The sequence below is a fragment of the Rhagoletis pomonella genome, unplaced genomic scaffold (assembly GCF_013731165.1).
Source record: "Rhagoletis pomonella isolate Grant_MI unplaced genomic scaffold, Rhpom_1.0 Rhpom_scaffold_00002, whole genome shotgun sequence".
NCBI classification, from domain to species: Eukaryota; Metazoa; Arthropoda; class Insecta; order Diptera; family Tephritidae; genus Rhagoletis; species Rhagoletis pomonella.
Genome location: NW_023458556.1, coordinates 93,152,497 through 93,175,019, shown reverse-complemented (window position 1 = coordinate 93,175,019; position 22,523 = coordinate 93,152,497). Strand labels below are relative to the sequence as shown.

At 35.7% G+C, this 22,523-nt stretch overlaps 1 protein-coding gene across 1 annotated transcript in view; it reads left to right on the top strand.

The window, feature by feature from the left end:
- Nucleotides 1-22,523, top strand: part of LOC118734191 (dmX-like protein 2) — a 311,485-nt gene that overhangs the window by 253,922 nt on the left and 35,040 nt on the right. The window contains exons 4-5 of the mRNA XM_036463914.1: nt 4,555-4,787; nt 4,876-5,695. Coding sequence (XP_036319807.1) covers nt 4,555-4,787; nt 4,876-5,695 — 1,053 coding nt within the window. The remainder of the gene's footprint in view (nt 1-4,554; nt 4,788-4,875; nt 5,696-22,523) is intronic.

Below are 22,523 nucleotides of genomic sequence, written 5' to 3'. Positions count from 1 at the left end.
TAAGTTGGATGAATTATTAAAAGATGGGTATACATCGAAATGGGTTTGAATGGAATTTATTCCTGTCCTTTACTTAAGAGGGTTGTCATTTGTTCGAACAATCAAATTCGAATTATCTCATCAGTTTATTGAAATACATGGGTATCACAATGTCAGAAGATTTTAGTTTGAGAATAATTTTGGAAAGGAATTTAAAAAATGAGAGGTCAACTTGGAGACCTTAGCCTATAGATATATGATAAAGTTTTATTTTTTCAATTACGAACTTTTGTCATCGGTATAGGGTGATTTGAAATTCGATGAAAATAAAAACATTCACTATGCAAGACTGCTCTTCACTCAGAAACGGCTGCAAGGCTTTGATGAAATATGGCACTCGGATCGCTTATAACTCTGACTAAAATTTGGAATATTTTTTAAGTTTTTGAAATAAAATTTTGGGCGTTTTAACGCCATGCTGGTTCACTAGTATTTTTTAATTGATAAGGGATTTTAAATCGGTAAGGATTTAAAATCACGCAACCCTACCACCGCATGACCGTGACGTTGACGGTGGCTTTCTGTCTCTCTCTCTATCAACAGCAAATTTGATATGATTCTACGCACTTCTACGGCACCCTGCGTGCCCGCGCTCTGACACTTATTTTTTCTCTTCCAGCATTAAGTGTCCGGGTCCAACAGCAACATCTACAAAAAGTAAACAACCTGTTCTGATTTGTGGGTTATTTTTTTCTTAAAAAATGTCGGTTAGTTTGGGGCACTTTCAAAGTGGGGAGGGTTATTTTCGACCTCTGGTTTCACACATTCTTTAGAAGTGTGTAAATCCCCACAGACAACCCGGACACCAGGTAAGGTTCAGTAGCGACGTCTGTAACCAAATTCCTGGCAGTTGTGACATTGAACAGGGCATCTACGCTTATGAGGTTCTTCTACGGAGATTTTACAGTGTAGAAGATATCGCAATTGATATATTTGAGGCACTTCCCCTTTCTTCAGGTTATGATTGTCAGGTTCTAATTCTATTTTGAACATCGGTTGAGGGATGTTTTTATTTTTGATGTTGGAAACGTTGCGCACCTTAAAACCTGTTTCTTTACGAGCATTTTCTATCTCTTGGTCTCAGCGATCTTGAAAACATGTTGTAAGCCCTTAAAACATCAATTTCGTGTGCGCACGGATTGAAGGAAGAGGAATTTTAACCACTTTAGGCGTCCACGCGAGACCTCTAAATTATAATATTCTTGGACCAAATTTTCAGGGAATAGTTTTTAACCATAATGAAAGCTAAAAAGTCAACAGGTCAAAGAAGAAGCACTCTCATTTATTTCTGGTCAGTCTAATCCAATAAAACACCTCTTTGGGGTAAAATTTTCGAGTGACGAAAGCTGAACTAGAAACACAAAATTTATGATATCATCTTCGTGACGAAAATTCTACGCATTTTTTAACTGCCTTGGAAACGTAGGGAAAATCTTTTTTATTCATACGAGTTGTTGCATAAGTTCTGTTTTTTATTTTGTGTTTCTAGCAGTAAACGCAACGTTTCGAATAAATAAAAAAAGATTTTCAGTACGTTTCAAAGGCAGTTAAAAAATGCGTATAATTTTCGTCACGAAATTGATATCATAAATTTTGTGTTTCTAGTTCAGCTTTCGTCCCTCGAAAATTTTACCTCAAAGAGGTGTTTTATTTGATATCAATTATTTAGGAGTAGCAAATTTAAAATAGACCAAAATACAAACAATAATCCAAATGTTTTATTTTTCTCAAATAAATTGCTAAAAATATTATCTAAATCTAAATTATGTATTAAAATCGATGTGTCTATTGAAACACATAATTTTTCGAATACGAAATAAAGCGAAAAAGAATGATCATATCCTTTGTATTCGAAAAAATTAAAAATTAAAAATATAAGAAATGATAAAGACTTATCAACTTGGTACCAACTTTGGATACAATAAACAACTATATTCGTCTGATAGTCTCGTAGTTTATTTTTGTTAAGATTTCTACCGGGTATGGGGCGCACACATGTGCTCTTTTTAAGAAGTTTTACTTCTATCACGTGTACGATGTTGCACTCGTGCTACTAAGCTAATGCTTTTTCTCAAGTAGTTTTGCTCAGTGGCAATTTATACATATGTATGTAAGTAGTAGCGGCACATTGGGTGAACTAAATGCATTCATACATACATATTTATGTACAACTATAGGTAATATTGTACGCGTCTTCCCAGGTAGGTTAAGTGCTCTAAAATACACACAAATTGTGGTTTCCAAGACATTTACGAAGTGATTAGCACAGCTGCATCCTTCAACTTGTCAACTCGCGGAAAATTCCCCGATTTTCAGGGAATTTCGGTTTAAGTGGCATTCGGGGAATGGGCAATTTTTTTCGGGGAAATGGGTAAGTTATTTTTATATCTTAAAATAACCAAATTAGACGGATATGTTAATTTTTAACCATTTGACAGAGTGACATTTTTTCAATTTGAATCGCAATATCTCCACAACAAGAGTTTTCCCAGATATAAACTGTATTCCAGATGAAAGCTAAGGTTTTGATCTAGATTTGTGGAAACTTAGAATAAAATGGACTGACCAGTTTTTGAGAAAATGCCGGAAATGTATATTTTCAGCAGCCCGATTTTTAGTTTCCGGGCGATAACGTTATGATATATTTATATTTTATAAACACACGCTGTTTATTGGTAATAGCGTCCTGATCATGACTGACAAGATAAATAATTTAGGATTTGTTGTTAATTCTATGTTGAGCTGTTCTGGCCATGTGAATAATGTTGTAAGTAACGTGTATGCTGTTTTACGTAGATTAAGAATGTCAGCGTCGTTTACACACTTAGATACAAGAAGAAAGTTAGCTATTCAGCTTATAGTGCCGCAGATCACGTACTGTGGGCTAGTGTATAGCAAGTTTGACTCTATTTCGTTTCACAAAATTGATGTTGCGTTTAATAACGTTACACGTTACGTTTACGGCCTCAAAAGATATGACCACGTTTCTATGTGGAAAAACAAAATTCTAAGATGCAGCATTTTTGAATACCTAGCCGCTAGAAATTGTATATTTATGTATAAGCTTATAGAATTCAAAACTCCAAAATACCTTTTTGAAAAATTAAAATCAACAAGGTCTAGTAGAAATCAAAGTCTGATTGTCCCCAAATATTCCTACTTGTCTTCAGCTAGGCTGTTCTTCATTAATGCTGTAAGGCTCTGCAACTCAGTTCCTGAATCCGTAAAAGCAGCGCTGAATCGGAGTAACTTCAGAAAGGTATTGCATAATTACTTTAAATCTGCACAATGAATGTGGTTGCGATTAAATTGTTATCATTTCTCTGTCTCTGTCACTTCTACTATTAAACCAAATTTTGTATGTTCGTATTTATATTTATATGCCTGACCTTTTATTATATCTGGCCTTAAATTTTAAGTCTTAATTTTAATTTTAATTTTAATTAAAAATACAAATATCAATATTTTTTGTTGCCATTTGATATATTGTTAGTTTTAAGTTTACTTTGTACAAACATTGAATTTTACAAATTGTTGATGTATTATAAAAGACTCAAAGTCTTATAGATACAGCCTCATTTCTTAAATAAATATGAAATATGAAATATGAAAAAAAAAGATGGCGATAGATAGCTTATTTGAAGACCCTTCTACTGATATCCACATCAATGACATGGACTGAGTAGTGCCGCCTTTGTGGTCGTTTAAAAAATTGCCTTTTTTCGAATTTCAGGCAGCAGCCACGCTCACAAAGGCATACGAATCAAGACATCCCGGAACAAAACCTTCTCAGTTTTTTTTGTACTTTGATTCCTGAAAGTTTGAAAAAAATTAAATGAAGGTACGTACAGACGCCACATACATACCAAAGCATCTCGTAGTGGAGACACGAACCAAAACACATTTGCCTTCTTATCTTTCCAACTAATATATAAGGTATTGTTTGAAAGGTATTGGCCTATAGAATAACACTAAATATGTTGGGTGTATCCACATGCCCCCTTAAACCGCCACAAGCAAAAAACGTTTTTTGTTTCGCAACACTTTAGCCTAATTTTTAAGAATCCGGCTAATCGTTTATGAAGCTTGAATACATTTTCTGGACATACTCTACAAGACCTTTCCAACGATATCTCAAACATGTCGATTGGACGTCTGGATAAAAACTTCCAAATCTCGTGTATATATAAGCGAGTCATTTCAGCATGCTACTGTGTCTGCTTTCGTCACTCGCGCGCACTGCTGTTCGCTGTGATATATATACTATTATTATTATTAAAATCACAGTTTTCTCGAAGAGTTACCAAGATACGATTTTAATTTTGATCGGAGATGATTACCGAAACATTGACTTTTGATATTCTGCAACAATATTGGGTATGGTTTTCATGTGGGTTAAAAACTTTTTCTACACTACCGTAACATATGTGTACGCGCCAATATATTATTATGTGCATATATCTCCGATTATTTGAAAATAACAGTTGTAAAAATAATTACTTGTTTTATTTATAGCTAACGAGACGCTCTTGAGGACTTTGTTGAGTTACTGTTCACTTCATGGAGCCAGTGGGGGCGGTCTTGCCTCGGTGAGGATGGAATTGGTTCTTCTATTGCAAGAACTGCAACAAGAAAAGACTCAACAACAGCTTGTAAGTCCCCTTCCGTTTCCAACAACTTTGCCGTTATTAAGCGCTTGTGTGGCCGGAAATAAAACTGTCAGTGCGGATCCCATTAAGTATTTGCAGGTATTTTCAAATATTTGAATTTATTATCTTGAGCATATATTTACGAAGTTTTACTAAGTTAAAACCTGCCTTACTTGTTTTATTTTAGTCGCAAACAGTTGATATGCTTCAGACCATTATAAAAATCGCACCATTACCCGGTGTGACATCAAACTCCTTTTGTGAAATCTTTATTCTTCGCGATTTATCGATTGCACTATCTTCATGTATTTACCAATCATTATGTGATTCGGAAAGTTTCGTTGTTCATCACAATACAACATTGAATGGATTTCAAAGTCCGGGAATAGAAAATATCGCCAAACTTAATTCTCTGTTCGAATGTTCTCATTTAATTGGTAATACGAATGTTTACTGTAAGAGGAGAAAATTCTCGTCTGATGAACCAACAGTAATTTGTACTTCGCCGGCGAAATGGCCTGGCGTTACGAACCTAAGAGCATTGTTAGCACGAGAGAAAGATGAAGACATTCCAAAATTAAATGTATTGCTACTTGAATCTTTTGTTGCAACGTATATGTCGCTGTTAATTTATGCAATGGCCACTTGTGATTGCCGTTTGTTGTACAGACTTGTTGGTCAAAAATTTGCTACCGAAACTTGGTCAACAATATTTGGAGGCGGAATGAAGAAATTATTACGAAAAGCAACTTTGCGTAACGAAACTATGAATTCAAATCAATCACAGATAAACTCTTCAGCAGAAAGACCAGATGATAGCGGGGTCTGGAATACAGTGACTTCAATTACGAAACAACGTGTTAAACTTAATATGAAACTTCTGGGTACATTTAGCCAAAATAATACATCATCAAACATGAAGGAAGATAAGCCCACTTATCGGGAACAGTTCGTGCCACCAGAAATGTCGATGCTGTCATATTTTCTTCTGAAACCTTCTAATAATGGTAAATATGTTAAAATAATCTTTTCCACAAACTATAACAAAATTTTACTCCAAATTTCGCTGAAAGGCAAATAAGAGATCTGTGGATACTTTTTAGTTGATAATTTCAAAAATTACAAATCTTGAATTGAGTCACTTTTGAAGAGCGTGAATGATATAGTCTTATGCTATTTCGGACGCCTGTTGTGGTAAAATTCGTCCTTTTATTCCTTTTTGTACAGAATGTATTGAAGATTTTTATAATGTTAGGAAATTTGGGAAACGGGAAAAAATTATTACTATACCCATTTTGTACTATGTATTCATAACCTACATACATACGTATGTGCAAAATATCGCTTTCATATGAGCTGTTATTTTTGAATGACTTATAGTTGAGAAATTAAATATACTGATGCTTTGGCTTGATGCATTTATGAACACACCCATGAAAATCCTCGGCTATCACCTGTTAATCAACATGAAAGCTACTTTTCATATAAACAACAATATTCTATTAAGGTTTGACTATAAGCTAAGAATTAGACAAAATACAATTTGATACCCAGCTCACGACCAGTGTTGCCACTTGAGCTATATTTAGTTACCAAATTAGGTATCCTACCAAATCAGTTTCCAAACTACCATTTTTTTTTCATCATTAAGACGAGATTTTATTAAATTTATGAGTTTTTAAGCTGCACAAATTAAAATACCAAATAATATTAGGGGTCTTCATACCGAGCTTGATAATTTGTATGATAGTCGGTAAACTGATCAGCTGTTCGATGTTTATTAAATTTATAATCCATCGCTGCCGAAAGGCATAACACAAAATTAATTTAATTTTCTGTTACAATAATTTTTTTTTTATAGGAAATAAGCTACGAACCAACTGCTGATAGACATAGTTTACCAGACTAACAAAAGTAAGCTTAAAGGACTTTCACAGTTGATAAAAGTAACGAGTACCAACTAACAGTTTACTAAAAATACCGAAATATTATTTACACTTCTGCGGTTTGCTAGCCATTCATATAAACCTTTAAGGATAATCAAAAAAAGCCTTTAATTAACGTCTTGCTACGATAATCCTTGAATACTTGAGGGATTTCCCTTCGGTTCTTATCGCTGCATTCTTAAATGAACGCTCAAGATTTCCAAATTGCAGTACAATTAACATTGTTGTACAACAAACACTTCGCAATACTCGCTAATGCAATAACAACATTTTACAATACTCGTTAAAGAAATTACAACGCTTTACAAAAACTTGCTAACACAATTGATCTCTGTTTCACACTGAACTTGTAGCTTGCCGATTTGCAACTAAACTTATTGTGCGCTGTAGCCACACATTTATATACTCGCACTGCTTCGCATTCATGGCTCGCTGTTCGCACTATTCTCCCACTTGCCGTTTCTTGCTCTCAGATATTCTACCATTTTCTTGTTCGCTTCGCGTTGCCGCAGTATTCGCCACACTGCCCTCCATCTAAGTCTGATCGTCCCTATCAGACACACTAGCTGTTCCAAACGCCGCAAACCTTTCCAAGTTTACCACTCTAATGTCGCTAGTACGTGGGGCGTAGCACCCACAAAGTTCTAAAAAGATTTAGCTCACCCACGTACCAGCAATGCCCCGCTGGATGAACAAAAGAACTGGAACTCTGCTTGCGCCTGGGCTTCGGGCACACTCACACACTGCGTCTGCTGGATGCTGTTAATTTATTTACACGGCCGCGCTAATAAAATAATTGCAAAGTTTAATAACACACACGTACACTACCTTTAAATAGATTTACTTTTTATTTAATTTAATTTGAGTTTATAATTTTTCGGCGAACCGGTAAATTTAAAATTCGAGTAGCGAATGACATGCTTTCTTGAAGCCAGCCTACGATACACCTTCTAGAAACGAATGTGGATCGTAAGCTCGCCAGTGTTGACAACACACGCGATGTAATTTTATTATTTTGGGCAACATAAGTGTTGCCATATAAGATGTTACCACATCGCGTGTGGTGCCATTACACCAACCGCCTATGGGAAAAGAAGCTTCACAAGGTGATCAGACTTGTAAAATCGTCTTTCCAAATAGTATGTCAAATTGCTTTGGAGGAACGAAAATGTTATATTAATTTTCTTTCCCCCCTTTTATTCGTTCGTCCATAGCAATTTGGAAATGCATACTCCATGACATACTAACTAAATATACATTATATAAAATTACTTAATCGTAATTAGTATTAGGCCAAACTAATTTGAAGTTGAAAAAAAAAAAATTAAATTAGTCTTATATTGAATAAATTTTTTTTTTGTTTTCAGAAATATTTAACTATACATTTTAATGCTTGATTTGAAAGTATTTTATAGTACAATATTTGTTCATAAAAAATTTTGTAGTCTTAAGTAACATTTTCTTTTGTAGTTTAAAGTATTGTAATTTAGTTATTACAATTTTGTTTCTTATAAATAAACGTAAGTACATTTAAAGCATTTTTCTCTAATATTTATAATATTGCGTTTAAATAAATTAAAGAATTGTGTGCATCTGGCGAACAATTTCTATTTAGTGAATATTTCATTTTACACATTTTTTTTGTTTGTTTGCTTGACTTGAAAAATTCATATACATGTTTTTGTTATATGTTGAAATAATAGTTGGTTGAGATGAAAGTTTCAAATAACTTTTTGAACTCTATTTTTGTGGATTGTTTTTACTTTATCTTTTTCTTTATCGAAAATAGTAATATTTATACCATCTACTTTAGTTACAACGAGAGGATCCTGATATATATTTTCATGTTTAATTCTGGGTTCTTTTTGTACTAGAACGAGATCGTTTTCTTTAATATGTACTGGACGAGAGTGTCTATCATATAAATCCTTGTTGCGGATTTTATGTTTGTTAATTAATTCTTTGGCTATTGCATGTGATTTTTGCATCCGGTACTTAACCTCTTTTGCATAATTCTCAACATTATAAATGGGATACATTTTTTCCTTTTTCAATTCTTGCGGTAAAGTCGGTGAATTTGGAGTAGTGTTATGCAAAAAGGTGAAATACTTAAGATAAGTGTCCCAGTCTGAAATAGTCTCATTTAGCTATGCACGTAAGTATTCATTGCAAACGCGATGATTTCCCTCAATTGTGCCTACTGTTTTGTGATGGTGTGCTGTCGAAAAGTTATGATCAATCTTTAAGAGTTTTGTTAGTTCTGAAAATATTTCATTTTTATATTCAGTTCCTAAATCTGATCTGATTGAATTCATTATGCCGTATACTAGTATGTGACTTTCAAAAATAGCAGAGGCGATCATTTCGGCGCTTTTATCTGGAACAGCAACGGTTACCAGATACTTTGTCAGATCACAAATCATAGTAACAGCGAACTTGTTACCGCTTGTTGATTCAGGCAAAGGCCCTATTGTATCAATTATCACTATTTCAAAAGGTTTGTTAGGTGTTGGCGTTAAAACAAGGTTTTCTTTTGTCTTTGGTTTTGGCTCGTTTAGTAAGCATTTCTCGCAATTCTTGACAAATTTTGATATATCGCGGATCATGTTTTTCCAAAAATATTTTGTACGGATTTTTGCATATAAAATCTTTTGAGTCCACAATGTCCTCCACTTATTGGACCGTTATGGTATATTGTCATAAGTTGGTGTCTCGTTTCGTCGTCGGTCACAGTTTCGACTGAATCTGTCAATATAATTTGTAAATTCTTTAAAATTTTATTTGCGCGGTCTTTTAAGTTTGTAGTTGTAAAATATTTGAAAAATAAATAAAACTAAATCATAAATTAGGCCATTCTAATATTAATATTACGAATGTTGGCTTCGACTTCAAGTCGCGAAAGTAACTCGTCGAAATTCGTTTTTTCGTTAACAATCGTAAAATTAGGTAACTCGTGTTTTTTGTTTTTTAAATGTGCACAAACTTGAAAATTTGAAATTTCATTATTTTTATCATATATTATATTTGTTTTCACCCGGGGTATTTTATTTGAGAAATCATATGAAAATTTGTCCTAAACCTGTAATTTAATTTTGTCATTGCATTCACTATCGTACTTTAATTGTGTTTTATTCGTCATTGATCTTGTTTTTACCGCTAGTACTTGTTTAGTTGAGTCTTTTATTTCGTCCATTGTAATCCGTGACAATGCGTCCGCTCCTACATTCGATTTTCCTTTTATATATTCAATTGTAAAGTCGTATTCTGACAGTTCTAAGCGTATTCTAGCAAGCTTTGACGATGGGTCCTTCATGTTAAAGAGATAAACTAAGGGCCGATGGTCAGATTTCACCGTAAAGTGAGTGCCGTAAACATACGGTCGAAACTGCTTGATCGCAAAATATAAAGCTAAAAGTTCAAGTTCGATTATCGGTTTATTCTGTTCTGCTTTATTGAAAGATTTTGACGCGAAACATATCGGCAAATCATTTCCGCCATTGTTTTGGCTTAATATAGCACCGCACCCAACTTTCGAGGCATCGACAGTAATAATAATTTGTTTTGTGAAGTCTGGGTATTGTAGCAATTTTGGGGAAATTAACGCTGATTTTAACGATTCAAAAGCTTTATCGCATGCGCTGTCCCAAGTAAACTCAACTTTTTTCCTGCCTAATTTATTTAAAGGCGCTGCCAGAGATGCAAAATTTGGTATAAACCGCCTGTAATAATTAGCTAACGCGACGAAACGTCGAACCGCATCTTTATCAGTCGGCTTTGTATATTTTTTAACAGCGTTTATTTTGGTGTCGTCTGGCAACAGACCTTTGGCTGAACATTTATGGCCTAGGAATGTAACTTCCGGCCGAAGAAAATTGCATTTATTAGGGTTGAATTTTACGTTGAAGTTTCGACAAGTGTCAAAAACTTTCGCTAAATTTTTAATGTGATGGGCTTCACTACACCCAATAACGATTATATCGCCAACGTAAAGGAATGCCACATTAGGCGGAATACCGGAAAAAGCAATTGTCATCATACGCGAAAATGAATTTGGTGCTACATTTAACCCAAATGGTAATACTTTCCATCTAAAAGCTCCTCGGTCCGCACTGAAGGAGGTAACGTCACGTGAATCAGTATGTAAAGGGTTTTGATGAAACCCTGAAAAAGGGTCTAAGGTTGAGAAATATTTCGCCCGTCCAAGGTTATCTAGAATGTCGTCTACTCGCGCAAGAGGGAACTTATCGGCAATCAATTTTTTGTTAACAGCACGGAAGTCTACGCACATACGGTATGCTTTTTTTGCCATTAGTATCTTTTTTTGGAACGACAATTAAATGACTATTATAATTCGAATAACTTTCTTCAGTTAATTCATTTTCTAATAACTTATTAACTTGGCGATTTATTTCTTCACGCTGGGAATATGGTAATCGGTAATTTTTAACGTAAACTGGGTTATTGTCTGTCAAACGTAGTTTTTGTTCGTAAAAGTTATTTAACGTCATTTTGTCATCGGGAAGTGCAAATATGTCTGCGTAATCTACGCACAAGTTAAGTAGTTTGCTTTCAGCGTAACTAGGAATTTGTTTTTTCAAACCGTTAATCAGTTCTTTTGTCCGGTTGTCATCGTTTCTTGTCTTATTAATGGAGTAAACGTTAAAATTAGAGAGTTTTTCAGTCCGAATGTTACAGTTCTTTACGTATTTTATTTCGTTTGTGGTATTTATGATTTTGACGATTGGGTTGCTTGTACTAATTATGCATCGTGCTGTGAATACACCGCTATCGATTTCTTGTGTTTGCACAAAAAGTGGTTCTGGTGAGCTTCCTAAATTGAAAAGTCTGAAAACTTCGCATCTGGGTGGAATTATGCATTTGTCGCTTTCAGTTCCGTGAAGAATCGGAATCGCGCCTTTTTGTTTACCTACCCAGAAGGAAATGCAATTGCTTGCGTAGCTGATAACGCTTTTATTGAATTTTAAAAAGTCTTTACCCAATATGCCGTCTGCTGGAATATTAAAGTCGTCGTTAACCATATGTAGCATATGTTTTATAAAAAAGTCCGAAAAAGTCAAATTTGTTGTTATTTTACCCAGAGTAGCAACAGTATTAGAAGTAACGCCCGTTATGCGTATAATCTCATTCGTATCGATTGGAAAATTTTTGCAAAAACTTGAAATTTTTATTAAAGAAATGTCAGCTTGTGTGTCGACCAAAAATGTACATAACTTATTAGACCCCGAAACTTGTAATTGGATAAAATCTGAATAGTTTAGGTTAAAGCAGTAAATGCTTGCTATAGAAAAATCTTTTAGTTGTTTAAATCCTGTTCCCCCAGTGTTCGCTCCTGAGGGGCATGAGCGTTTAAAGCACGGACATTTGCATTCCTACTCCTACCGTTTGCTGTTCGTGCATTATTGTTCCTATTGGTGTTGTTGTTGGAATTAACCCGTGAACCATTGTTGTTATTATGATAGCGGTCTCCGTTAGCGGATCGATATCGTTGACTGCTATAACTGTTGAAGTTATTATTATTAGAAGAAAAAGACCTGTTATTCCTATAACCAGTAAAGTTGCGAGTTGGGTTAGTCCCACGATAACCACCGCGTGAATTTCTAGACGTGTTGATACCACGCGATCGAAAAGTTAAAACCTGACGCTCCTTCACCTCATTATTCTGCTCTACAATTAGTTTTGCAACTACAACAAAATTTTGTTGAAGCTAAAATTGATTTTACTAAGTCAGACCTGGCGTTTAGACGACACACGTTAACAGTTTGCTCAATCGCCATTTCGTGAGCCTTTTCCTGAGTCATTCCTTCTATAATTAACGACCGCTCAAGTGAATCGGATAATTCTTCAACGCGTTTGGCAAAGTCTGAATAATTGCTGTTGTTAACGTGTAACGCCGCTATTTTCCCTGCCACAACTTTCGATTTGTCAGGTTTGATTCTATTGCGTAGAGCAGATTTTATGTCACTAACAAAATTTATTTGTGTAGGTATGGCTTCGCGGGCTTTGCCCTCTAATTTTGATTTCAAGAATGCGATTAATGTACTGGCAAATTTTCTTCAGCTAAGTCCTCAATCAAACTAATCTTATCTAAAAACGACTCGAGCGCTAACGGATCCCCACCATAATTTTCTCTAATAATCGAAGCACAAAGGCTTATAAAAGACTTATTTTGCTCTGCTGTGGCCATTTCTGTCAAAACTTTGGTATAAATTGAAAAATTAGGTGAACTAGTTGCACTTGCTGAAATCTCTAGCACACTTAGCGAATCTTTTATGCTTGGAAGCGAAGCGCTTCTTTTAATAGCAAAACTCACTGAAGCTTGTGATTTTGCGTCGCAGTACTCTTCTTCACTATCAGAGTTAGCTAAATCTGTTTTGCAAATTAATGCTAGAGGCTCTATTGGAGTTTTAATCTGAGAATTCAATTTTATAAAACACTTGCTTAAAAGATCCTTGCAACGTGTTAACTTTACCTGTACTTCACCAAACTCACACGATTCGCTATGACCCTTGACGTATAATAGAACTTTATTGTACGAACTTATAAGTGAATCTCTATACTCGTTAAGTTTGGTTGCATTTGTCGAAAGAGGACAATTTTGCAAAATTCGCTTCGTAACTTTTAAAAATTCTGAATAATTTTCTTTAAATTCTTCGTCAAATTTGGTCATAACACGTTAAGTTTAATAAAATGCAAGAAAAATTACTTCTGCTAACTGCTGTTCACCGAGTTTAAAAAAATGAAAAGTAAAGTTTACAAACTGTATTGAGTTATGTCCTTATAGTCCACAATCCGCTGAAATTTTCATGCAAAGAAGCAGGGAGTATTTCACATGCAACAGGAGTAGGTTTTTATCGTGCAAATTCACATGCAAATTAAGTTAGCTTTTTTCTTTAATGTTTTTATAATGTATTTCAAAAGAATTATCGAATATTTAAATTTTGGTACACATACTTCCAGGAAGTTGTATTATGGAAAAGGGTAAATCAATTAAATAAATGTAACCGAAAAATGCCAGAAAAATTGTATTGGGTCACGTAAATCTAGTAATAGTTAATATTGTTGAAAATTAAAAGTGTATTGAATCACTTAAAGCTAGTAATGTTTAATGTTGTTGAGAAGCGTCACTTATATCTAGGTGGATACTTGAAAATTTTAGTTTTTTATATATTTTTTAAAAATTCATTTCTTTGAAAACTTGTTGTTTTCCCTTATTTTTTGGAAATATTCGTTTAAATTTAATTTTTTTTGTTTTTTTTTATAGGCTCTATTTGGATTTAAAATTTTGTCGAAGGCTTTGAATTTCTATGTAATCGAATGACGTACCTTAATGGTAAATTGGTGTACATATACATATATATGTACGTACATATGTGCATAACTGCGAAACTTTAGTTTGCTTTTGTAAATTCAATTTCAAAAGTTTGTTTTTTGTTAATCAGATAAATCACTTAATGCTAGAAAAATGGAGTAATAGAAGTATATATGTACTTATGTACCTACATAACTGTAGAAATTTCACTTCAATTATATGAATTCAATTTGGAAAAATTTGTATTTTATATTGTTAATCAAAGGAAGCACTTAGTGTTAGAAAAATTGAGAAATAGAAGTACATATATGTATGTACATGTTTCAATTGTATATTCGAAAATTTCACTTTTTTTTGTTAATCAAATGAGAGTACATATATATATGTATATGCATGTGTCAATCATAAATTCAAATTTTTTTTCCCCGCTTTAGGTCCTAATGTGTAGGCATACTTATATGTAGCTCAAATTTTTTGAAAATTCATTAACTTTTTTTTTTATTTTTATTTGAAAATTCACTTTTTTCCCCACAGGGCCGATTTGACAATTTTTATAAATTGAAAAATTAAAGATGAAAAATTCAATGCGGCAAAAGTCTCAATAATGAGGATATTTCATACAGGGTATGTCCCCTGAGAATTAATAAACGGCCTAAGAAAAAATATAAAAACTTAAAATTAATGTGCCTTACTCGCACCGGCTTCACTGCATCGCTGATGTTGTTGTTGTACTGCCCTCTGGTAACATGATGCCATTTAAAGTCTCTTCTCCCACGCCGCTGTCTTCCGTTGTTGCCAAGTCAGTTAAATAGCACTGTACTTTATAGTGGATTTAGTTGGTGTTTGCGATGTTCGTTGCGTTGTTGACCTGATGTCCGTTAGGCACGTATATATATATAAGTCGTGGCGTGGTTTGCTGTAGCTGTACTCTAGCTTGCCGTTATATGTAAATTGTGGCGTGGTTCTCGATGTACAAAATGTGGTTTTTATTGTAAAATTTTCCGTTGTAATGTTGTACTTATGTATGCGATGGCGTTGGTTGCCGTTAATGATGCGTATGTATCTATATGTACAGTTGGTGGTGGTGGCGTGATTTTATATGTACTTAAGTATCGCTACATATTATATGTACATACATACCGCTACATACATATACGCGTTTTGCCGCCTAGCCGATGGCGTGGCTGTACAAAAATTATGGCTGCTCCCCTGGAACCACGACCACGAACCGAGGGACTAAGATTTTACGGCGTCCCGTGCAAACCACGACCACTTACCACAATTATTGGTGTTTTAGGCAGTTTTCATCTTTGCCCGGTCACCACAGCTCCTTGCACGGTCGCCAGTACATGGGGCGTAGCACCCACAAAGTTCTAAAAAGATTTAGCTCACCCACGTACCAGCAATGCCCCGCTGGATGCACAAAAGAACTGGAACTCTGCTTGTGCCTGGGCTTCGGGCACACTCACACACTGCGTCTGCTGGATGCTGTTAATTTATTTACACGGCCGCGCTAATAAAATAATTTCAAAGTTTAATAACACACACGTACACTACCTTTATATAGATTTACTTTTTATTTAATTTAATTTGAGTTTATAATTTTTGGCGAACCGGTAAATTTAAAAGTCGAGTAGGGAATGACATGCTTTCTTGAAGCCAGCCTACGATACACCTTCTAGAAACGAATGTGGATCGTAAGCTCGCCAGTGTTGACAACACACGCGATGTAATTTTATTATTTTGGGCAACATAAGTGTTGCCATATAAGCTGTTACCACATCGCGTGTGGTGCCATTACACCACCTTCATCTTGGTTTGCGGTCTCCCAACGGTCTGGATTCGATACATTACGTCATTCAGCCATTTGACGACCTTATACGGACCTTCCCAGTTGCATTGTAGTTTTGGAGACAAACTTTCTTTAGTTGCGGATTGTACAGCAACACTAAATCTCCTCCTTGGAAACCCTCGGAATTCATCGCCTTATCATACCTGGCTTTCATGTTGTCACTCATAATTTGCGTAGGCTGTCTCACCAGTGCATGTATCTCTCTCAGCTCTTCCTCCAGAATGTTGGACGTCTCTTTCCCAATCCTTCTCGCATCACCACTTACTCCAAACTTCAAGTCACTAGGCAAACGGAGTTCACTGCGCAAGATTATCTTCGCAGGAGTTTTACCCGTCGTTTCATGCACTCCTGACCGGTATCCCATCAGGAACATCCCAATCTTTCTGATAATTATCCACGACATTCCTCAAATGCTCTTCCAGCGTCCGGTTGAACCATTCCATCATGCCATGCCCAGTACCTGGCCTGGAACACCGATGATTCAAAATTTCTTCCCTGGTCAGTGTGCATCTCTATAGGTACGCCGTATCTCACAATCCAATTCTAGGTGAATTCCTCCGCTACTGTTTTAGCTTCCTGGTTTGGAATCGGGTATGCCTCCGGCCATTTGCTAAAGTAGTCCATAACTACAAGGACATATTTGTTTTCCAGTGCGCTCATAGGAAATGGCCGGCAACATCCATGGCAATCCGCCCGAATGGTGCACCTGAGTTATACTGCTTCATCTGGCCATGACTTCTGGATTTCGGCCCTTTAGCTGCAATACACTCCGCACAGTTAGAAATCCACTCTGCAACCTATTGCCGACAACCAACCCAATAGATCCTCTGCTTGATCTTCTCCAGGGTCTTCGTTATTCCCAGGTGCCGTCCACTGGGACCATTGTGGAATTCCTAGAGAACGTCCGGAACTCTTACCCTCGGAACTACTATTAAATTGCGGGAGCACTGGCCATCTTAACTTTCCCATACCCTATGCATACAGCCTGATATCGACTTTAAGCGGGGGTAAAATAACACAAACGGCAATAACGCAAATTCGTGTTATTTCCCAATTGAATGAGAAATAACAAAAAATTTGCTTTATTTCAATTCTCGTTGAGCAATAAGACCAACTTTTAAGCTTTACAACTGAGTAATAAAGCAAAATAGTGCACATACATACCCAGTTACATGTAACGCGCCGCCTTCGATGTCGTACCTCGGCAGGCAATGGCAAACCTCCGAGTATATTTCTGCCATGAAAAACAGCTTCTCATAAAAATGCAATCGCCGTTCGGAGTCGGCGTAAAACTGTAGGTCGCTCCCCTTTGTGTTCCAACACCAAGTCGCACGCCACAAATCGGAGGAGAAGCTCGGTCAAACATTAACATATGGGTATTTCCATACGTTGCGTACGTGACAGTCGTACGTTTCAATGTGATACAAACAAGGAATACCATTTGTTTTCTTTAACTTTTTTGGGCCATTGTATAGCACATAATTAGCTCTATATTTAACCGAAAAATGAAAACAATCGAACTACGTGGTCCTGAAATATAAGCATTTAAAGGGAGTGTCGTTACGTGACAAAAAATGGAAGTAGATTTTTTCTTTTCTTACAAAATCGCAAAACACTGCGAATTGTGGATGGCTATTTTCATGAAACTTATTTTAATATGATTTGGAGCAATTTTAGTTGTTTTTAGAGTTTTTTGAATTAATGCAACTTGTTTCAATTTTTTTTTACAACCCCAAGTGTGAAACGTCATTAAATTTCCATCATTATATTTTTGTTAATATTGCTTTTAAATGAAGTTTTAACGCAAATGAAACATGTATTTTATGTATAATATACTTTATATTTTGACTCCAGCGCCAATTCAGGGTGAATTTGTTGGAAATATATGACTTATTATGTTTCAACTACATACGCCGAATTCGAACCAAATCGGACCATAAATACGGTTTTTCGAAATATCAGTATATATTTTAAAAAGCAGACAAATCGGCCCGTAAATACGTTAGATATAAGACGTTTATTTCTTTTTTTGTCGTGGTGGACCTTCCGGTGGAAACACCCATATGTGTAAGCGCCAATCTATTATTACTAACTGGAAATATTAGTGAACCAAGTAATGATAATACAGAAGTTTCAACTTGAGATAAAACTCAAAACAATATTCTCTGTGCTAGATACATATATGCTGCGAACAGGAACGGCAACTTTGATCCATGCAAACATTTTAAGGTTTGCCAGCAATATTTTAAATATATTAAAGAGCATGCAGATAAAATTCGTACAAAGGCGCTATGTCGAAATTTCCGAGCAGTTATTAAAGACGCTTGCCCTATATTTTGTTAAGCGTTTCATAAGTAGAAATATTTTGTGAATATTACTTTCTTCATATGAATTATGTAAAATTTTTTGTTTAATTGTATTTTTGGAATACACAAAGTTCTTTTTCCTTCTGTCAGTAAACTATTTTTGTTACTAATAGTATAAATTTATCAAATCCCTTGGTAATAAGGAAATTATATTGTATCATGAAGTCAACAACAAGCCAGCAAAATGTTAGTTTTTTATTTTAATTGTAAGAGCCGCCAAGTGACACACAGCATACTAGTCGAATAAGACCAATTCTTGTTAAAAATTCTGGGCTCAGCAAAAAGATTTGGTGCATATTATTAGATAATGAATCCGTCAACTCAAAAGATAAAGTCAAATATCATTTCTCGCAGCCCTTGAGCTTATCGTTGATCTCAAACTTATCTGTTTTTCAACCAAATTGTAATTGTTTTGTTGATAATTGCACTGGTCTTTAGTCAAAAGACGTAATGAACAGCATTCATATTTCTGGGTTGTATTTAGGTCGCTGGTTCCAAATATTCTCATCTGTTTTTAATATTAGCTATAGGTTGCCAATTTTTGCAAATTTAGGAACAATTTCAATAGAAAAGCCATTATTTTCCATCACCGTGGAAAAATTTTGTTTATGAAAATGAGTATGGAAACACTGAGCTGGCGCAACTTCTAAAAACACTAATTAGTTTACATATTGTTACGTACGGGTCGTCGGATGATGTGTCTTCGCGAACGAATGCCTCTGTTGACTGCCATCGCATCCTCATCATGCATGCCCAGAATCACACGGGTATTCTTGCATTTAAGCACGAGCTAGCTCGCCGGACTATGGGGTGGTTCTTGTGATCCGTTACGCATGCCGTCCGCACCAGATGTCACGCTCCCGCCCCGTCCTTACCCCTCCCTCCGCAGTCTGTCCGTTTCTGCACCTCCAAAGTGCTGCCGGTATGCCAGTGGTGTTATCTGGCTGACCTTCCTAAACCCACCCTGCCATGGCCGACTACGGCCAATTATCGTCGACCCCAACCCTCAATGAGTCCTCTTCACAACCCCTACCCCATTTCACCCTCCCGTGTATCGTCCGTCCCTCTCGCATCTGGAAAAATCAATGGCACATTATGTTCACCTTTAACAATTCATGATGATTTATTCACACCTTTCAGAGCTAATAATTCACGTTGGTCTATCCATATCTCTGGTGTCTCTTACAAACTAAGAACTTACGAGCTACTTAAAACTACCCGGGCCTGTTCAAGCGGCCTCACCACCCTCCGATATGCATAATCATGTACAGTGATTTAAAGTCATGATCTTTCTACTTTAACGTAACAACAAAAAAAATAATACGAAGATCAAAGAATTAACGCTAGTATGGCCAATTCACAAGATCTCACGTCACTTTTGTTGAAGACCAACCAATAGAATTAAAACTTTAAGAAACATAGGGCTAACTAAATAGAGCGTGGAAAGATAGGTAAAGCGTTGCGATTTCGGTCAAATCGACCCACCAACACGCGCACCTATCACCCTAGCGAGACGTCTTGCACAAGAGAACTAAATTACGCTTGGAATATGCCATCGCTCACCCCTGTTTTTCCTTTCACCATAAGTTGCAGATTACAAAAATAAATCTAAATCAATACATATGAGATCCCGCGATTACAGGTGCCAATTAACATTAATTTATCTGGCCAAGCTTGAAGGGGCTTTAACCACTCCACCCTTATGGATGGGCTTTAAGTCAAAAGAAAATGTGTATACCTAACTGCTTACTACTAGCGATTACCCGGCCTCTAGCGATTAACACCAGGTAAAACTCGCTACTTAGGCCTGCTCATATGCTTACTTGTAACCAACGCAAATAAATGTGTCTTAAAACTAAAAAACCTGGGACGGCTGGCAGGGCGATAGCCGTATCTCTGGCAACACACCACGCTTATTCTCGTTCAATTTCTTTATGTCCCTTTCGCTTGCGGTTATGTCGAAAATTTTTGTATAACCAAGAATCTTTCACGTAGAGCTGCCAAAGGAATTGGTTCTGAAAGTGGCTTCAACGATGCTGCCGATTCTTTCGCGTTCCCGTGGAGCGATCGTGTTCGCCTTTTGACCCGCTGACTATATAGAACTTGGGCGCCGATGCTGGCCTCCCACAAATGATGGACGGGGAACCCGCCAGTAAATCGAATAGTAGCTTTGTGCCTATCGCGCACGTTTCCCTGCCTCCGTAGAAGAAGTGGACGCCTATCCTAGATAAATTTGTCACATGTTAAATCCCCCTTCTGGTCATATTCACGCTCATAGTTTCACTTACCTATCACTTGCCGAAACTGTCTGCGTTTAAACCTTTCCCACGAGATACACTTATAATAAACAGACTGAAATGTTTTCTGAATGCTCTAGCTGCTCTACAACCGTTTTTCCCAATAAAAATGTCGATTCCTGAAGTGGATGCAGAGAGATAAAATTCCTGACCTCTCGATGGCTCCGTTGTCGTCAAAGAAAAGAAAGCTCCGTCAATCAAATGGGAAGCGTCCGAAAGGGAGGCACAGAGTTGCAGTCACTCAACAATAACTTTAAGAACTTGCATGACCGTAACAATATGTTTATGCATACAATATAAGAATTGCAAATATAGGAAGTTTGGTTCAACATTTTTTATATTTTTAAATATTTTTTTTTTATAATGTGAACGATTTTCAAACAATATTACCACAAATCAGTAACAGTAAGTCCCGCCTTCAATTTAATATTTACTAAAGTTATACCGAAAAACTTAGGTGAATCTCCAGTTGTTTTCTGCAAACATTTCTATTCAAAAGTGTGTTATAAAAAGTGTGCCAGGGAGTGCCTTTTTTGTTCAAGCTGAATGCAAAGCAATATCGTCCAATTGGAGAGTCCTCAAAAGGATTTCCCAGGGTATGTTAAAGACTATTGCATTAACCTACAGTCACTTTTTCACATAATGAAATTAACTAAAATATTTACATTTAAACACTTTTTCCACGTCCTCTACTTTAATATAACGGAAAATTTAGAAAACGCGATAAATTTACTCTCTGTCACTAATGAAACCATTCCCCTCCAATTTTCAAAACTGCATAAATGGACCAATTGTATTTTGTTAATGTATGTAAATACTAATGTGGTAGAAATTATTATTAACTTATAAAACGATTCCTAATCTTGGACTATGCATGTTTGACTTCATTCACCACGATTTTCAAAACTGACCAAATCGGGGTGACCAAATCCATGGTCTTTTCAATTTTATATAAACATCCGAAAGCATAAAAACATTTGAAATAAATCTCGTCTCACTTTTTTATATGAATTGAAAATTCATAAGGGACAATTATCGTTTTTGTAAGTTTTATTTTAATAACTTAAAACCTTGTAGTCTTACTAAAAAATGATATATGAACGTGAGGTGTTAAATTTAATAACCTTTAATTTGATATATCGCCTTGTTTATAACAGTTAACGCATTCCGTAGATATTACGAGCCAAAGTTTTTTTTTCGAAATTCTTACATTTTGAATCAACTGCGCGGGCTAAAGATAAGTTTTAAATTAATCTTTCGTGGCCAATAACAATTGGCTTAGACCTAAGAAAACATAATATTACTATTACAATACCGTCAAATGACTTTTATTTTCCCCCATATAAAATCGGCCCAGCCTAATGGGGAATAAGGCAAAATTTGTTTAATTTCCAACCTTTGTTGGAAACAAAGCAAAACTCAGATTTTGGTATTATTTCCCTTTTAAAAGTGAAATAAAGCAAATTTTGCGTCATTGCCGTTTGTATTATTTTCTATAGGACTTAGCTTCACACCAGCACCAGCTACCTCTGGAAAACTTCTTTCAAATTCTTATGGTGTTCCTAAAAGCGATAATGTGGTCTATACACACTATTGGGTCATGGGCTACATATTTGATCTGCGTTTAAATTTTATAGCTAAGTTTTTACTGTCATTTGAGGTCACTATGTGACGATGACATTATATTTCTACTACTCTGTAGTAGAAGGTAGTTTCACTCAATGATTTTTGCCGCCATGTTAGCCATTTGACTTTTGCTGGCATTATGACATCTCTATCAAAATCAAGCTACCAGCCACAAAAAAAAAATATTTTCAAATCAAGGCACATACATACAGGTAGAAGCCAAAATGACATTGCTCTCATGGGAACCAAACCTTTAAACTTCAACTTGGTTTTCTTTTATTTCCTATATTTCGTTACGCTTTAAATGTCATGTCGTTTGATTTTGGATTTTTTTTTGAATATTCGTTAAAAACAAATTTTAATTAACATTTGAATTTTTGTAGTGTTGTGCGGCTTATACTTAGTGTATGTGTTAAAA